This window comes from Ursus arctos, unplaced genomic scaffold (assembly GCF_023065955.2).
Source record: "Ursus arctos isolate Adak ecotype North America unplaced genomic scaffold, UrsArc2.0 scaffold_7, whole genome shotgun sequence".
NCBI classification, from domain to species: domain Eukaryota; kingdom Metazoa; phylum Chordata; class Mammalia; order Carnivora; family Ursidae; genus Ursus; species Ursus arctos.
Window position 1 is genome coordinate 16777140 of NW_026623089.1, and position 18761 is coordinate 16795900.

Genomic DNA, 18761 nt, shown 5'->3' on the forward strand with positions numbered 1-18761 from the left:
AAGAAATACTGCATATTCAATTTGCACAGTTAGTTCAACACTAAGTCACTGTCATCACTGCTTAAACAACTGTTATGGGAAAAATAAATAAATAAACAAAGCGAAAGTTAAATTAAATAAAAAAAAAACAACAAAAGCAACTGAAAAAAAATCTACTGAAACATACAAAACCGTGTAGATGGTCATTTTAAAGGATGTTCAAATGTCATACGTGTTTAATGTTAATAAAACTATAATGGCAAGAAAAATTAAAAAAACAGTTTATCGACTATTTTAATGACTCAAAATGACATTAGCACCTGTAATCGGAGGAAGTGAAAGGCAAGGATTTAGGAAACATTCGCTGTGTTCTGAAAAAAAAGAACAAATTATACAAAGCCTTCAAAATTTTTGTTGTCGTTTGTAAAAGCCTGGCCTTCTCCAAGGGGACCTTCTGATATTGCCTATGCAGTATTTCTAATTTCTCCTAGAGAATGACAAACCTCCTTAATTTAAATCGGGTGCAATTTACCACTGTAAAGGCATGCATCAGAACATTCAGGAACAGCCCAGTTAATATCAAACACTCACACACATCCCGCCTACTCCCCCGGCCCCTTCCTCATCCCTACAGACACAGACAAAATAAGCAGACTGCATAAACCCCGCATAGGCATGCCTACTACCCTCCCGTCCCAGGCTCTGCGGTGATTTAAAAACACATTCCACTAGAATTACAATGTGCTTTTCATGCAACAATGAATGTTACTAGCTTTAAAAGGGCAGTCATGAAGCAATTAATTAAAATGCATACACAAAAAGGCTGGCTAAGATGGGTTCCCCCACAATGTCCTGGCCTTGAATTTCTCCTGCCTCCCCCAGACAGAAATCTAAGGTAAAAGAGTGGTCCTCATAGTACCGCTCCTTCCGACTTCCTCCTTCCTCCTTAGTCTAACTTACCATTGGTCTCTCCGGGCTGCTTGTCCCTTTTCCTCTTCTTCTTCTTCCCCTAGATAAACAGATGAAATACAGGAATTATTGCAGGAAACAGATGGAAGCAGGGCGTCTGGGCTCACCTGGAAAGGAGAAGGCAGGAGGAAGGGAGCATACCGCTGTCTCCATCCACACCCACGGCTCCCAGAGTGTTTCTGACCCCCCGCTTTTTAATCCCAGTGCCCTTCAGTTGTGCTCCAGCTAGAGGGACACACACTCAGCAAGGGGAAGGGAAGGGCCCAGCAGGGAATGAAGGGAAGACCTCTCTTCCCACACACCTCTGTCCATCCTCAAACCTGACCCAGAGCATCCAAGTCCATAAAGGGGAGAAGGGAACTGATGAAGGAAGATTTAGGGAGGTGTGGAGACACAGGGTTGGGAGCGGCCCAAGAGCCCACAGCCAAGTTTCAAATGACTATGGAGATGGCCATGTGGACTAAGAGAGCCACCCCCACCCCTTGCTCCATGCAAATCTCTTCTTATTAAGGCCAAAAGGGCCTCCTATTCAATCAAAAAACAAAAGCTTTAACTGGGGCTTTACTAGTAACAACGGCTAACATATTTTGAGCACATACTATGCGCCAGGCATGATTCTCAGTGCATGATGCATATTGACTCATTTTCTCCTCACGCAATCCGATCCAACAGGGACTATCACCATTCCAGTTCCGGCACAGGAAGGGGTTACATGAATTTCCCGAGATCACATAGCTAGCAAATGATGGGGCCAGGATGGGAACTCAGGAGGTCTGGGTTCCACAGCCCTTACCTACTCGGCTGTGCTGCCTACCTATTTAATCCCTTGCCCTCCGAGGAAGGTTTTTAATTGATTACAGGGGACGGATTGCATGGGGTCATTCACATTCTCCAATCTGGTATCTTTACTGTCTGCTCATGGCTGGGGACGTGGCATGGGAAGGAACAGGGAAGAGCCCTGAAGAGCTGACTGCATCCCCGCAGATCTGAAACTAGTTCTCGCTCAGCTCGTCAGTGCTGGTCCTCTCTGTCAGGGTCAGATCCGGGTACGTAGGAAATGTCACAAACGAAAGGACTGGCCTACACGTCTGTTTCCGAACATCTAAATATTGCCTCTGCCTAAAAGTTCTCATGGTATGCTGACGTCAACTCCGGGAGGGAAAGCAGGACTCACAGGTGGTCAACCTGACAACGCATGAGGCCCTGTAAGGAGAACCTCAAGGTGGAGACGCCATGGTTTTAGCTCCATCCAAGGGCTGAGAGCCAACTGTCTCCAAGAAAGCCCGCTTTTCTCTCAGATATTAGGGCCCATACCATTTTGGAAGTTTGTCTTGGCCTTGAGTTTGAAACACTGTGATACATTTTATGTTCCTCGGTAAACAATTTAAAGATTTTTATTTATTTATTTGAGAGAGAGAGTGCATGCGCACACACGTGTGTGGGGGGGAGGTGAGGGGGGCAGAGGGACAGAGAATCTCCAGCAGACTCCCCGCTGAGCCCCAAGCCCAATGCAGGGCTCAATCCTACAACCCTCCCTGAGGTCATGCCCTGAACAGAGACCAAGAGTCAGGTGCTTAACCCACTGAGCCACCCAGGCAGGCCCTCGATAAACAATGTAAAAATAAAAAAATAAAAGTTCACGGGGCCTTCTTGTGGGCCTCGGCAGCCCGCCTTCATGCCTGTGCCTCTCCCAGGGGAGCAGCAAAGTGCTGCCTGGCCATCTTGGAAAAGGCGGGAGCGGCTACTTTCAGTTTATTTAGGAGCCTGAGTGAACGCTCAGCTGGGCACCGAAAACCGCTGTGACTCTGGGCGGTGTTGGCATCCACGTACGCAACGGAGTCTCAGTCACCTCTGGTTTAATACAGTGCTCACCCGTTTCCCATCTCCCGCAATATGTTCTGAAAGGCAGGCGAAAGTTCCAGTCCCCATGGGAAGCTGTCAGTTGAGGATACATGATTGAGATATTCGTGACTGAGGAAAGGCTCCTTTAAACTAAAGGCTTCTAGAGGACAGGGACTGTATTTTAATCAGAAGAGGCTTAATAAACACTATTTAGTGAAGAGGGACATATGTCCCAAGGGGGGCAGCCACCCCGTTATCTTCTTAGATGTAACAAAAGAAAAAGCCTAAAGACGGAGGCGAGGAATGGGGAATTCAAGATGCGCAATGGCTTAGGATTTGTGTCCTGAGCCTAATCTGGAAGAGCCAGAAAGGCAATAATGTTCTAATACAACACCAGCGGTTACACGGCACTACGGGACAGACTGTTTTCTCTTGTGCCCTCAGAAGGTGCCAAGTCCGACAACCCAATGTGACTGTTTTATTCAGTTCTGTTTTGCTAAGGCTTCCATTATCACTCGACTGGAAAAGCAGGAACATGAAAGAGATATGAAGTTTGCTCAGAGAGCTTTTTCCAGAAGAACGTTTTGGACTTTACAACGACCAAAGTAATGTATAGAAACTCCTATGTCAAGTCAGCTAAGAAAAATCCCCAAACCTGACAAGTTCCACCACAGTCAAACCCATAAGACCTTTAACTCGGACCCTTCCTCCACAGACCGTTTCCTGGGGCACAGAAGGGAGGGGAGGGGAGAGGGAGGAGCGTGCGTGTGTGTTCACACTCATGTGTAAGGAGCCATGGTGATAGGAGTCGGACAGTACCCTGTATAAGAGATAAAGCTTCTTTAAGCCCTAAATCTCGATCAGAGGTTCCCCTCTCATAACGAGCTTCCTCTGAATGCGAAGCTGAGCTAAAGTCACTTTAAGTGCCTCGTGGGCCTTCTAAAACCTAGAAAGCACTCCACAAAAAGCCCAGGGCAATGCCTGACTCCCAGGCTAGTCAACGGCAGCGTTCTTTTGAAGCTATCACAAAGTTGGCTTGCATCTTTGTGGGGATCTCCCCCTGCACAACTCGAGGGCACCATGCACACAGGCCAGTGTAAATGGTACTCCCTAGAGCTGTGCAGTACGTATCCTGCAAAGCTGTACATGAAGGCCCCACCATGACCCCAAATGTCTGCTGGGGATATGATAGCTATAGGGGAGCAGAACTCCTCTCTGTGGTACCATTCTAGATCACTCAGAGACTTAGGTCTGTAGCAGGAGAAGGTAGAAGTAAACTCTAAGAGCTTCTGACCCGAAACCAGGAGAAGAGTGTCCTGAAATGAGATGGTTGTGCACGTGGAGGCCGCAGAGCTGGCCTGCTGCTGGAAATCGCCACCTCGAGGTCAGGTGGGGGTGAGCAATAAGCCTGTGGGAGAGCATTCACTTTCTCATCCTCTTCCTTTCCGTTCCAGAAGAAAGGCTTCCCCACGGCACACATGCTGGGGACGAATGGAAAGGTCCCAAGCAGCTAAGACCTGGTGCGTGACCATCTGTGAGTGACAAGGGCCCTGACCAGAGCGAACATTCCAGTGAGAGGTACCAGCACTAATTCCTGTTTCAACTCTCAGGAGGAACAGAGCCTTGTGCCGCCAGCCAAGGCCACTGGGACCTAGAGGGAGGCGGCCGGGGGCAGTGATGAAGACATGCGGGTGAAGCCGAACAGTCTGTGCTCCCCGTGCCCCCCTATCTGCATGGGGAAGAGCAGACTAGCAAGCACGGGTTGACAGGTATGAGAAACAGCGAGAGCCAGCAGAAGACAGCATCCGCTCAGGATGATTCCCGCACCTGTCCGTGGCTTCCTCGTGGCAGGTAAGTTTTGAGAGTCAGCGCGCCTGATTTAACTCTGAATGCCCACAATACTGTGTGTGCACACTCACAACCGGCACTAACTGAACGGATCTCAACCCACATGCAGAGAGCGTCCTCACCACGGATGTCGTTCACCGGAGAGCCAGGTCAGGAGCGCGGACAGCGAAGGACCCTCCACGGCTCCACGCCACTGACCAGAGACGGGAGGAGAAGCCCACTGCTGGCATCAAGGCAAGTTTTGTCTTCACCACCCCAAAGAGTGAATGGTTAAAAATCACTTTATAAAACCAAGTGCCACGGAATAAAAGTACCATGCGAAATAAGACACATCTCATCCACTGAGAGAGGACAGCCGGCCCAGAACTTAGCTGGGCAAAACGTGGAACAAGAGATAACAGGGAGAGGGGACAGAGGTCTCCAGAGGAGAACAAGGTTAGGAGAGGACAGGTATCCTGGGTGTCATGACCACTGCGATTAGTGAAAGCAACAATCCCACCATGTTTCCTAAAACCCCAGAGAGGAAATTAGGCAAATCCTGTAGTCAACACAGAGCCCAGGAAGACACCTCACCCGGCAGAGACCCCTTCCCGACCCTTCCTGGGCCCCGAGGCATTTCCTGTGCCCCCCCCCCCACCCCGAGGAAGACTAGCCCTGGCTGCTTGCAGGGATCCTCCCCACCACCGTGGCCCTCTCAGGAGGAACTAGCTTTCCAACTTGTCTGGCACCGCAGTGAGGGTAATTCTTCCCTTTTCCCTCTTGAGGGCCAAGGCCCTGCTGGAAGGCCTGGGAGGGATTCAACTCTCTCTCTCCACCGCTACTCTAGGCCTTCCTGTCAGCCCCCAAGGACCACTGCTGAGAGGCACAGAAGCCCCGAGGCATATTCTAGAACCATGTCTTTACAAAGACCTGGGCCAGAAGGTGTGAACAGCCCCACGTCAACCCCACGGACCCGAGCTGGAACAACGGAACACTGGCCTCTGCTCTCCTCCTTAAAGAACTCGGGCCTGCTGACGGAGCCATGCTGGAAGCCAAGACAAGGAACATGCCTCCCCCCCCCCCCCCCCCTCGCCCAGTCTGGTCCTCCGACAAGATGCTCCCGGTTCCAGGACTGGGCAGACTGTATGGTTCTGAGGCCTGATTCAAGGCGGCAGGAAGCACTCCCTTTGGGCAGATGCACCCCCAACACAGCTCTACAGACTCTAGTTGTGAGAAAAACGAACACCTACGTAGTTATCCCGCGCAGACCAGCCGGGGTACAGCTGCATGTGAAGCTGTCGCTCCTTCCGGGCCAGCTCGTAGTACTTCGCTTGCTCTTCTCTGGACAGTGCGTGCCACTGGAGGGGACACAGAGGCAGGGAGAGGCAGGCAAACGTCACAAACTACCCTGCGGCCGGGGCTAAGAGGTGGCTCTGTCCCGCAGAGGCCTGGCTCGCACAGCAGCGTTCAGACAGAACCTCCTCTGTCAGCTCCCTCACGGCTCGCTCTCCGGGGAGAGGACGGCGGCGGGTGTGGAGAAGGCCATTCTGGTCAGGCCTCCACGGAGGCCACTGCAGAAGTCAGCACGTGACTGAAGGGACAGGGCTGCCGTGCCCCCCACCGTGCCCCGGTCCATCCTCCCCCCCTTCCCAGTGAGGGAGCGACCTACCCTTCGCCCCAGGATCTGGTTGATGGCCGCGCTTTCTTTCAACGTGCACTCGGCCACGACCTTCGCCCTCATCTCCTTCATATACAACATGAACGCGTTAAGAGGTTTCTTTATGTGCGGCTTCTTCTTTTCTTCTTCCTTTTTGGAGTCCTGATGCTTTCTGGATATAGACAGAACAGACAGACACAAGCCCATAAACAACTGCGAGGTCCCACTTCCTCCACAGCAGAGAAGCCAGCTCCCCAGCTGCCCGACGCCCAAACCTCGCAGGCCTGAACCAGAAGTACGTTTCCACTTTGGGTCTTCTCCACCCTGGAAAGCGGAACAAAAACATCCTCGCGAGGGTGTGGGGGAAGAGAAAGATTTCAAAATCACCTCCTCGGGTGTCCCCGACACACCATTTTCCCAAGCCAGAGAGAAAAGCACAGTGTGGCCGATTCCCCCTCGGCCGGTGGCTCTCGTGCTCACAGGACAGACCTCCAACTGTTCAGCGGGGGGTCAGGGACGGGGACACGGTTGCAAACCCCAGTCTCTCCAAGGACACAGGTATGCCCAAGGCACACGCGCCGTGGCCAACCACGGGCAAGGCCACCACTCAGCAGCCATGACAACAACAATGGGCTAGACAAGATGGGGAAGGAGAAAGTGACCGAAAGAGCGACACTCACGAGCTATGGAGTGAGCCGACGTCACTCTGGGAGGATTCCTGTTTGACTGTTGGCGTGACTATGGCCGGGTGGGGGATGCCGGTCGTATGTAGAGTGTGATGTGGTGGAACCATATGGGGAGGGAACCTGGAAGACAGGAAGCTGTGTAAATCGTCAGAATCAAAATGAATGAATGGGGAGGGATGTGTACACACAATTAAAAAAAAAAAAAACAAAAAACAACCCAGCACGTAACACTCACATGAAAGCAACCCAAGGCATATGAAACCTGTCAGCATTAATTAGCGATAAATTAAACATAATGATTCTCATAATGTCATTAAAGCCAATCTTCCCCTTCATTATTGCTACTGACAAGAGACATTATGATTTTTAACATCTTTAGCAAAAGACAAATACAACGGATGTACTTGGGCGGAAAAGTAGGCTTGGACTACCTGCTGGAAATCACACGTCCACTTGTTTTTTGAGGCATTATTAGTGGCATCTAAGAAGACAATTTCCTAAGTCCTAATCAGCTCTAGAATGAAAGGTGAAATCTATTGTTGCATATTGACAGCTAAATAAAATATTAACGTGGTTGAAGTACACATTTCCGACAATGCCGCGCATGCCTCATTAGGCCACATTCTGTTGATGGAGTACAATAAAATTTTTCTTTTTCTTTAGCTGATGTGCCCCACCGTTTTGACAGGAAATGAGAGAAAGTGAGGCAGAAAGACGGGGAAAATCCAATACTTCCTGTCTGGTTCTCATCATAAGTCACAGATATTTTAAATAAGCTTGTATCCTCTTATGGAAAGATGGGGGGAAAAAAGCTGTTATTTTATACACACACATAAACAGAGCTTTGAATTCGGATGTGTACCTTTGCCCACTCTGTAATCTGAGGATTCCTAAATTACATTTACTTAAGAAGCTGCCTATGCCTTCAAAGGCCTTCTAAATGATTATCCAAGTGGTAAGTATATGAGTAAAGGTTGTTTTCTCCTCTAATACTGCCCATTTTAAAGGAAGTTCTTTGAAACCCCCCTTAGGCCCTAAATTAGCATTTCCTTATCATGCAAACTCACCAGAACATAAAGAGCTAATTTTAAAATGCTCATCTTGGCCTACACGTGAAGTGACAACTGAATCAGACAAACAGCTTTCCCGTTTTCTGATATGCTTGGAGTCGCCCTGAGTTATACTGGGTTAGAAGAACCATCCATCTTAAAAGAGTGTGTACTACCATAGAGAAGAGTAGGGTGAGGGGCAAAAGGGTAGAACCCAGTGAGAAAACAAAATGGCGGCCTCCAGGCTCCAACCTGTTCAGGTTAGGCAAGTGAGGGGGCAGGGTGCTGTTTGGGAGAAGGAGAACCAGATCAAGCAGTTGATGCTTTCTTAGTAAATCCAAACTAGAACAGTCCCACAGAGCATCCAGAGAATGAAGACCTGCTCTCCAGGCAGCCAGTTCTGGTGGGCACTGGGAGTACTAATAAGGGTTTATCGAGATGGTGATTTCAAAAGGATCCTGCATTTACAAGGTTCTTTTCCTTATGTGGACTGGAGATGAAAACAGTTTCCATTTCACCCAAATAATGTAGCAAATGTTAATTTGAAAAATGGTAAAAAAAAAAAAAAAAAAGTACTAACTGTATCTGGGTACATCAACAGAGAAAATACCAACGCACAAGGCAGATTTCTGAAGGGGCCCAGACTCGCAGTGGACATTTGACTCAGAAATTCCATCCTGATGTGGCCCTCTCCCACCACTGCCTTTTACAAATTTAAGCCAGTATCAAAGTTTAGTAGCAATGACGTGATTTTTTAGTAAGAACCATGTAAATCCTTTAGTGTATATGAAAGGAAGGAAGGGAGGAAGGAAGGGAGGGAAGGAGGGAAAGAGTCTAAGAGAAAAAGACAAAGAAAAAAAACCCAAACAAACAACCTCCATTCCCTTTCCCCGAGAAAATGAAAAGCAAACTCTCGGAAGGCACTTGGGCTCCCATGTTACACCCTGCTCCTTCCCACTGCATGAGGGCCTCTGAGGAAACATAAGTTAAGAACATGTGTTCTTGGAAGCCCTTGGGTGAAGCGATGGGTGGAGTGGCGGCTTTTACTGTGAATTTTAAAGGCTTGACATTCCTCAAATACATATGTTCTCTTCTTGCTGAATGAGAATATGTGTACAGACATGAGAGAGAGAGAGAGAGAGAAGGGGGAGAGTGGGGATGACAGAGAGAGAGAGAGGGAGAGAAGGGGGGAGACAGAAAAACACTGTGTGGGGGGGGTGTGCGGGTGCGGGCACACACGTACACACACGCACGCACACACACACCAAACACCACAGGCAGACGCCACAGTTCGAGCACATTTTGGGGTGGGGCGAAATTTGCGGGGCAGGCCATGAGGAATGAACACTTCCAAGTTCACACGCCTACACACACATTCATGTATCTGAAAAACGTATAGCAGAGAAAGAAACGGGGTGCTGGGGGTGGGGGAGGGGGCTACATGCACACCTTTGCTTAAGCAATTCCTTTCTGCAGACAACGATTCCATGAAATGCAATAAACACCCTAAAAATTCTAAGCAGCTCATTATATACCCCCGTCTGCTTTTATGGCTCCGAGCCAGAATATAATGATGAACCTTAACTTGTTAAGGACAACTAATTTTTGTTTCTGGCTGTCTCAGGGGCTCCTCTCTTGCTCACTCTCACTTTACTTCACTGTTGACACGTTTCTGTTAACTGGATGTCATCTGCCGGCCTTGATTTTATGCACAAGCAGTGGGATGCATTTTCCCGTGCAACAATCCTGCTTTGAGTTGCATTAGGTTTGTCATTATTCTCTCATTTCCCCCTTGCACTTGTAACATTTCATCTCTTCCTGCCTTATTTTTTGTGAGCCACGGTGCACCCACATTATGGTTTATACATGATCTCTCTCCCTTTGAAGCCGGCAGATTGCAGAGCCCGCTCTCGTCAGGAGAAGAGCCTTGCACCAATTTAGCAGGCTGAGGGCCCGGAGCTCCAACATCTCAATCTAAAGGGGGTCACAGGGTGGCACAAGTGAGTGTCAGCAAGAGCTGTTTAATTGCCAATCTAGGCTTCTCCATGGTGTTTAAAGTATAATGACCCATCACTTAATTCTGAGAAGTCCTGGCCCTGGCTGCTGAATAGAATGAATATCAAAGGGTGTTCTGGAACAGGGCAAGCTGCCTACATTTCCTATAACTGCCATAAGTATAATAGACCTCTACTTCTGTCGCCCCATTACCACAATAATGTATTTAATTTGCTGTATACGCTTTTTAACTAGCTACCTTTCATAAGGCCTACCTGGGGAATCAGCGACCTCCCCCCTGTACCTTGAGCCCCTAACCTTTCCTCCCACTGTTTCCTTCCTTTCCTCCACCCCTTGCCCACCTCTAAATCATCGGCTAACCTCCTAATGATAATTCAATCGATAAGCTTAACCCCAATCCCTATCCTACGATTCCTTCACTGCTTTTAACCTCTCAAATGCAGCGAATAAACAAACACGAAAAACAATCAGGTGCATGATAAATGCCGGTTTGCAGGGAAGATGAGCTGTGGATTAGGAAGCAGCTCTCCTCCTGGGAGACTCCCAATTCGTTCCCATGCTTTGCAAGGTTGCGATGACATTATTTAACGAACATAACCTTCCTCCTCTCGCTGGAGAAGAGGACGCACAGGCATTTTCCTGCCTAAGTCATATCGGTGTGGATTTTGAAACCGAGATCATTTATCACACGCGGGGACTGGATCTTGAAAATTACGTGATTTCCATGGCATAATTACAAATGTGAGGTAGACTACAGCTTGTTTTTCTTAATGAATGTGATTCTTGCTCTTCCCCCACCCAAATTACTGTTTTGTAAGCAGGAAAAGGGGCTGTCTTATCCTGTCTCTCCAACCCTCCCTCTGGTCTTGGGTTCCCATACGGACCACGGAGATCGGGGGATGCTAGGGACAGCATCCTTGCCATGTAATGCATGCTGATTTAATTATGGGCCATCATCAAAATGGATTACTTGTTGTAGCCCATCAGGAAAGTCTAAACCTCCACCGATTTAATTAACTTGACTGAAAATCAGATGAACAGAAAATAAAACTATCATTAGGAGCGATTAGTGACTACTTAAGCCTACCGCTGCCAACCAGTTTGTAAATAAACTAGCACTCACTGAAGATCAGCCAGAAGTAATTCGAGGGAGGAAGAGGAGAACAGGGGATTAGAAAGATCCAGGTACACACATGTGGGTATGTGTGTGTGTGTTACACACGTCTTTATGTGCTTAAACATATATGAATGCACACACACACATAAACACACACACGACTTTTTTTTTTTAAAGGAAGAAGTCACCATTTTTATCCAAATAAACACAGCAAAATATTTCATACAAAGTATGAGAAGTTAGTGTGGCGCTTGTGACCCAACATACTTAAATTAGAAGTTGGAGAAGCTCCCTATTCAAGAAAGCAAACATCATATGTCCTTTGTCAGGGTGTAGGAATTTTTTGCTGGTTATTTGACGGGTTCCTTTCAAATTCTTGTACTGCACACACATGATATTTTTTTTTTTCTTTTTTAAACTTCCCACGACTTAGAGCTGCACAGGTCAGTGTGGTAGCCACCAGCCACACGTGGCTTTTGAGTACTTGAAACGTGGCTGGTCCAAATTGAGATGTGCTATTAAGCTTAAAATACATACCAGATTTAAAAAAAAAAAAAGAAAAGAAAAGAAAAAGTACGAAACAGAGTGTAAAATCTCATTAATAGTTGCTTTACAGTGCTTATTAACATGTCCAAATGAGAATATTTTTACAATATTAGGTTGAATAAAATAGATCGTTAAAAAGAATTTCACCTGGGTTCCCCTTCCCCCCTTAACTTTTTTAAACTGTGGCTAATAAAAAACTTAAAATTCCATATGGGTCTCCCCTTCTAATTCTTTGGGGCAGTGCTACTTTACAGAGGGGTGTGTTGGGGCCTGGGTGTCCTTTCTTGTTGACCGTGAAGAATCTGAATTTTGAAAAGACCACACCCTTCCTCAAACTCTCCTTTACGTCATAATAAAATTACCTCTACCCCTTTTCTTTCTTACCCAGTATAGAGCAACACAGAAACAACATTTCAAAAAGTTCCGCATGTCCTATTTCTTCCCACCTTCTTAAAGTCTTAAAAAAAAAAAAAAAATACCGCTCAATACATTGATTCCCAGATTCAACCTTGAAACTTTGACATCACCTACCTTAGAAGTTCAGATTAATTTTTCAGTATTTTCTAGGAGTAAAGCCTAATGCCCTATCAATTTTAGACCATTAGGACTACATGAAGGAATGGCCCCTGGATGGCCTGGGAGCCATCTAGGGAACTTTCTGAGAAGTCCCCCATGGTTGACTTGGTTGGAGGCCCTGGTTCTTGAAACTTACCTGGACATGGAAGCGTTGACGGTCAGAGCTGTGGGGTAGGGGTGACGGAATCCTCCTGTCGTGATTGGGTACACTGGCTGACCTTGCCTATAAAGAGGGGGGTACAAAGTAAGAGAGTGCAAACAAGGGTGGGGGTGGGGAAAAGAAAAAGAAGAAAAAGGGAAAGTTCTCTCTGCACAGTAAGCTTTATTCTCATTTGATCAGAACAAAAATCTTGGGGATTGTACAGGAAGGATCAAAGAGAAGAAACACAGAACAATTTGAATGCCATAAATCTGATAGGAATGGCTAATTAAATTTTATAACCTCTGCTTATGTCAATAGAGACCCTCTCCCCAAGCTGAAACTAGGTGTTTTGTTGTAATAATTAAAGGCGAAGTCTCGCTTGCTTTAATGGAGCCATCACACTAATTGAGGGCTACACAACCAAAGGAAAACAATAATGAATGTAAATTTATACCAAAATAAAGTACAGTGAATCAAAGGACTTCAGTTACGCTTTGGGCCTCTTTCGGTATTTAGATCTCGGTGAGAAAACATTAAATTAACAGAGCTTAATTTGTAGCCTTTTGTCAAATTAACAAGTGTTGACAAGAGTTACCGGGGGGAGAGTCCCCAAGAAGAATTGTGGGTAACCAATAGACAATCACACCTCATTACAATAATTAAAAAATACAGCAACATGCAAAATAGCATCCTCATGAAAGACACACAACTTTTTCTGACAGAGGGTTGTCTGAGTTGGCTATTCCTTTTTATCTAGCCTTCAAATATCTCCCCATCAGCTGAACGGGGCAAGGGATGACAGAGAACTATTCGAGGAATATGGCCCCATTTTCTGAGGAAGAAATGGGACACAAGCTCACGTCCGTTGTCTACCCTCCCGAACAAAATGAAGGAGAAAAAAATCAACCAAAAGTACACCCACGGTCGGTCTTTGGTACAGCTACTTCAGAACACAAGCTGTTTTTCACAAAACAGGGTAGAGTGTGCTCAGCTAGAGAAATACTAGGTGAACTACTCCAGACTATCTTCTGTAAGGTTACGAAAGGGTGTCTTCCCTGAGACCCAAACTTCAGAGGTTTACCCAGGACGTACTCCTGTTAAGACAGCAAACTGTCCTTGCTTTGTAGAGTAGAGATCACTGATAAACATGGAGAAATACATACACAAGGACGCAACCACGAAACAGATGTCACATGCATGCGTGCGCGCACACACACACACACACACACACACACTCATGCGTGGTGTGCTTATGCAATAAAGGCCTTTCTACTCTGGCTCTGAAACACACAGTTTTTAAGTTGTCTAAGGAAGGTGAATGGATGATACTATAAAAGCAAGACTGGGTGATAGGAAGACAAATCGTCAAAGGCAGTTTGAGGCCCTCGCACTGCCAGGAACCTTGGCCGACACCCAGGAAGGCCCCACAGGCCGGAGTACGGATTCCGGATGCCCCACCCCCTCACGATCCGGTGAACCAAGAATCTCAGACAGATGCTGGTTGCATACTGTCTGTCTCAACAGACAGACCTTTCCACTCTTGTTGCCAACCTTGGGAGTAATGGTCGGGATGGGGTGAGGGGCTAGGGGTTTCTGAGAGAATAACACCCCTGCTCTCACCCCTCGATTTCAAAATGACATTATGCCTGTTCCCACTCCCATGCCTCCTCAAACCGATGACAGGACTCCAGTCTGGGCTGCCACCAGCAGCAGAGCCATGATCGGCTTCCTTTGATAGAAGCCCTGAGAGCCTCTGCAGCTCCCAAAGTATCTTAAGGACACCTTTGTTCACGGAGAGAAACTAGAGTCTTTGGGGACTATGGGTTCAGAACGCTAAGTGTCAATATCTTTTTCCTACATGGCCCATCTGAAGGGCTACTGACTCGCCTGCTTCCCCACAGGGCACCTGGCTGAGCATCCTCCCCACGTACCCCCTGCAGCCCTCCCTCACCACCCCTGTTTTCCGAAACACACACACATACACACACGCACAGGATAAATAACAAGCATGCCCATGTTAGAAACAAAAAGGGAATTAAAAAATGGAACTCCTTACTGTGGTACTAACCATCCTAGCGGATGGGGGATTTGTCCTACGGTGCCGGGCGATAGCGGGTAATACGGAGATATATCTGGAGGGTGCGGAGGCCGTGGGATTCCTGGGAGGAGAAGCGGCATTTTAGGTAAAAGGAGGAGAGAAGGAAAGAGAAACTGCCAGGGGATGGGAAGAGGGAAAGGAGGACTGAGACTTCTCTTCCACGAGAAGAGCTAGCACGAGAGTCTTTCCATGACTATGATCGTTAGAAGAGTTGTGGGTAAGTTTCGTTCATCGTCTCTCCCCGCCCTACCTTGACAAAGCAGTCTATCTTATTCTAGGTGGATGGGTACACGGGGGAAACGCAGACCCCAAAAAACACCATCTTGGGTATTTCTGCCTTATGGGATAAGTGTGATTGTTGAAATTAAAGACAAGTCTGAAGGGCCTGGCACACAGTAGGTGATCAAGGTCTGTAAATTCTCTTTGCCCTCCCAACTTGGGCCTCCACTGCTTTTAATTCTAATGACTTGTCTGTTCCGGAGTCACCTCATCTAGGTTTCTAATCACACCTTTTCAGTTATGGCTTTTGGAGGGTGACTCTTGCCTTCTTTCAAAGAAGGTAACTCTTCTAGAAGGTCTCCACCTCAGCTTAGATGATGAGCTGTGGCAGAAACTCACCACAAGCCACAGCCTCTTCTTCAGGGTAGGATCTGAACTGAGCAGACCAGCAGACTCGGATCTAGAACCTACTTCTCTGGAGGCCATCCCCCGGGAGAATCAGCCCTAGCTGCTGGCCAGGTAGCCCCAGTTGCTGCATCAGGAGAGCTGGGAACGTGCACGCGACACAGCCGAGCCCGTCCTGAAGGTCCGAGCCACTGCCCACTGACTTACTCCACGGGAGCACGTCCTGCACTCAATCCTGGGCAAAGCAAGAGCGCTGGGAGCAATTCTGACACAGAGGAACTGATCTAAGCAGCTGAACTGGGAAGAAAACGAACACTGCAGAATTAACGCAGTATCGGAGGTAATGAGCTGCGTGTCCGTGGATGAAAACTATTCCCTTTTTTTTTTTTTAATTCATTCAGGAAGCTTTTAATCTGTAAGTTAAGTCTCCCTGGGTGACATTTTCATGCAGACATTGCTTTCTCTCTATTACAAAAACCAAACAGATTAGCTGGTCTTGGACCCTACACCAAGCCATTTGCACACTTGAAAGAATGTTCGCAGAGGAAAAGTAAACAGTCTGCAGACGTTAATCATATGTTTTACGATAACCATTTAAAAGCTATTCCCTGTACTACCATTATTTAAATGAGACATTGATGCTGCCATTCACTGGCAGAGTCTGGGGCCGGCTGGCGGCCTCCTCCAGCCATCCAAGCACCAGGCTGGGTCCCCCATGAGCACAAAGCGGGCTCAGAGGCTGGTGAAAACCAGCTAATGTGTGGCTTCATTCAGGGGCAGCAAAGTCTGCATGAACGGGCAATCTACCTCAGCTCGACACCAAACAATGCCATCTGACGAAGTGACACGGAAGAGCCATTTGAAATTCACCCTTCTAATTAACTAGCTGGTTAGAGAAACCCCAGCCAGTGTACCACCCGGCCTGTGCTGGCCTTAGCACTTCTCCCCATGACCATCCCTCTAGGAGCTGTGGCCGGTTGCTTGTTTGAAATCTTGTTACAGGGAGAGTTACAAGTAACCCTGCCCTCTCTTTCCCTCTTTGGGGAAAAAGCAGTCAGTGAGTAAGTGCATGGGATGGAAGGAGGGAACAAGCGTAAGAGCTGAAGGATGACGCGGCACCTTCCGCCTGAGACCCTCCCTACTGGTTGTTCCATGACAGACTTGGTTTTCACATCTGTATAATGGGCTTGGTGATACCCAGGATACTGTAGCAGAAGAGGAACCCCAATAAATGAGCAAGATGATACGGGACCCAGTGATGTGGCAACAATAAGTCATCATCAAGTGACTGGAGTCCCTCAGCCGCTAAGGGAACCCGGGCTTTGGGGAGCCATGCTGGTAGGGCTCCTGTATTCCCAAGCTGCTGAGAAGAAGGCCACGAGATGCCTCCAAGCCTGTCTGTGGCTCTTGGAGTTAGTTATAAGCTACTCCTGAAAAACGGTGTAGGATTCACAGCCAGCCCTTCCAATCTAGAAAGATTGCTGGCTCTACACATGGCCCTCTCCTAAGGATAGGGGAAGCTACTCCCTCACCAGGCTCTGGCCTCCCCGAAGAATTTTCTTCTCAACACCCAGGAGAGGAACAGGAGCCCCTCCACCACTGCCCACAGCCCCTCCCAAATCCCAGCAGGTCAGGAGGCCCCAGACCCAGCACCCGCTTTTGGCCACCAGTGCTCAGCCTACCTGTTTTGGGGTCTACGTCAGCTGGTAAGTGTGGAGGTGGGTTTCCCGGGGTGAAGTGCTCATTGCTGTACGTGATGAGCGGCGTGAGAGGGTGAACATGGTGAGGGTGCTGCACGACTGGCACTTTGTTCGACTGTGGGCGGGAAAGAAACAGAGAAGGACACCATCAAGCTGGTTCCTGGCAGCTCAGACTTCCGAGCACAGGCCCCGGGGGCCCCGGGGGCCATGCCCTCCCGCCCAGATTCTGTAAGATGCACTCGACTCTGCCCGCAGCCCTGGCCCCGATCCACGTATTAAAAATAACAGATATTTGTAAAGACAGCTCTCTGGGTAGGCATGCTTCTGTTTTTACTTCCCTACGGAGCCTGGCTTTAAAAATACCTCCTCCACCACCACCCCATCATGGAGCCCGACTGTGCATTTTTCCGACTGGCAGGACGTGGGGACTTCAATCTACCAGGCCCACTGCGTTCCTGCATGTTGGGGGGTGGGGGATCTCTGACCCCAGGGCCCCACCGGAGGGACCTTCAGGAGGCAAGCAGGCTTCCCAGGGAATGGGCTAGGAACACCTTCCCTTACAAGAAACCTGGCAGGGCCCAAGCCCCACCCACCCAGCCTCCCTATCCTCCACCACCACCCGCCCCCCCCCCCCCGGGCTCCTAACTGCTCCCTGACCCTGGGAACCAGAGGGCATGCTACAACCCTTTACAGACAGCACGGATGAAAAGCCCCACTCCAGGTCTGGTTGGGAGTGTGAACTTTACCAGAAAGCCCTAAACTGCCAGGCAAGCACCTGCATATTTTATGCAGATTACAGCAGCCCTGATTCATTAGGAATTTCATTAGCAAGTCATGGGGGAATGCTAATAAATTAACTGGATGATGATAAATTGGGCTAATAAAGGGGTGCAGTTTAGAAACGGGCAGTTCTAGCAAAGTACAGGCATTTTTATGTTCAGGAAGGGTAGATAGGTAGGAAGAGCAGGAAAAACAGAAAAAAAGCATTTTAAAGATTTTTCTAGTTGCCACGATCAGACCTTCCCAAATTCTTCTCCTCTTCCCCCCAATACCCCCTTTTCTCTCCCGCCCCACCCCCTCCACTATGCTGTGCTGTAACTTAGCCCAGCAAGACCACAAAGAAAAAACGAAGCTGAAACAAGCAAACTACTGGGCCATTTACTGAGAGTAATCCAATTGCAAAAAAAAAAAACCTATTCCCCATAGAGGATTTTCACTAAAATCCTACAACAGGGACATTTAACCAGATTAGGTACCAGCGAAGATAAAGAGGCTAGTATTAGATGATGAATGGATTAGAGTCAAGTTTCATTTCAGAACGTGTCTTCATTTCCTTTTATTACTTTTAGGAAGGCACAACTTGCATTAACATCAAGGAAAAGGAATTGCATTACAAGGAAAGAAGTGAGGTTTCAGTGGTGCCCACTAGTGCCTCCCGAGTTCAGGGACCACTGAGCACTTAGTCCGCTTTGTGTTTTTCTTCTTGTCCTTTTTTTTTTTTTTTTTTTAATGAATAAGGAAGGGGTACAATATACAAAGAGTATTTCTCACCCCAGTTAATTGTGGGGAAGGCATCTCTAAAAGGGGCTTCTAACTTTCATGAGCATGTTCAGAACATAAAATATGGCCTTCCTCCATATGCTCCAGAAACTACAGAAAAAGAAGTCAACACTTGAACAGCCTGGTTTAACGATTCTCATAAACAACTGGACACTTCCAGAGGAGGCTGGCTAGTTGCTCAAAGAGCCTCATGTTGTGAATTACCAGGGTGCAATCCAAGCACTGAAATGAAAAGCACCAAAGCAGAGGGAGCTTTGGTCACACTTCCCTAGCAGCCCTGAAGGTCTGGACAAGGCCAAAGCCAGCAGAGTGAGGGCTACTGCCTCAAGGCCAGGGCCAGCATCTTATGGACACGCACCGAGGATCCTTTTGG

At 47.9% G+C, this 18761-nt stretch overlaps 1 protein-coding gene across 50 annotated transcripts in view; it reads right to left on the reverse strand.

The window, feature by feature from the left end:
• TCF7L2 (transcription factor 7 like 2) overlaps positions 1 to 18761 on the reverse strand; it is a 194951-nt gene that overhangs the window by 8672 nt on the left and 167518 nt on the right. For 13 of the 50 annotated variants that reach the window (XM_026494166.4, XM_026494150.4, XM_026494151.4 and 10 more), the window contains 7 exons: positions 16811 to 16943; positions 14463 to 14565; positions 12401 to 12487; positions 6955 to 7080; positions 6287 to 6446; positions 5868 to 5975; positions 940 to 988 (listed from right to left, as the gene is read on the reverse strand). In XM_026494166.4, the coding sequence (XP_026349951.1) occupies positions 940 to 988; positions 5868 to 5975; positions 6287 to 6446; positions 6955 to 7080; positions 12401 to 12487; positions 14463 to 14565; positions 16811 to 16943 (766 nt within the window). Of the gene's footprint in view, positions 1 to 299; positions 351 to 939; positions 989 to 5867; positions 5976 to 6286; positions 6447 to 6954; positions 7096 to 12400; positions 12488 to 14462; positions 14566 to 16810; positions 16944 to 18761 lie in introns of all 50 variants that reach the window. The other 37 variants (XM_044382128.3, XM_026494135.4, XM_026494140.4 and 34 more) reach the window with 7 other exon arrangements.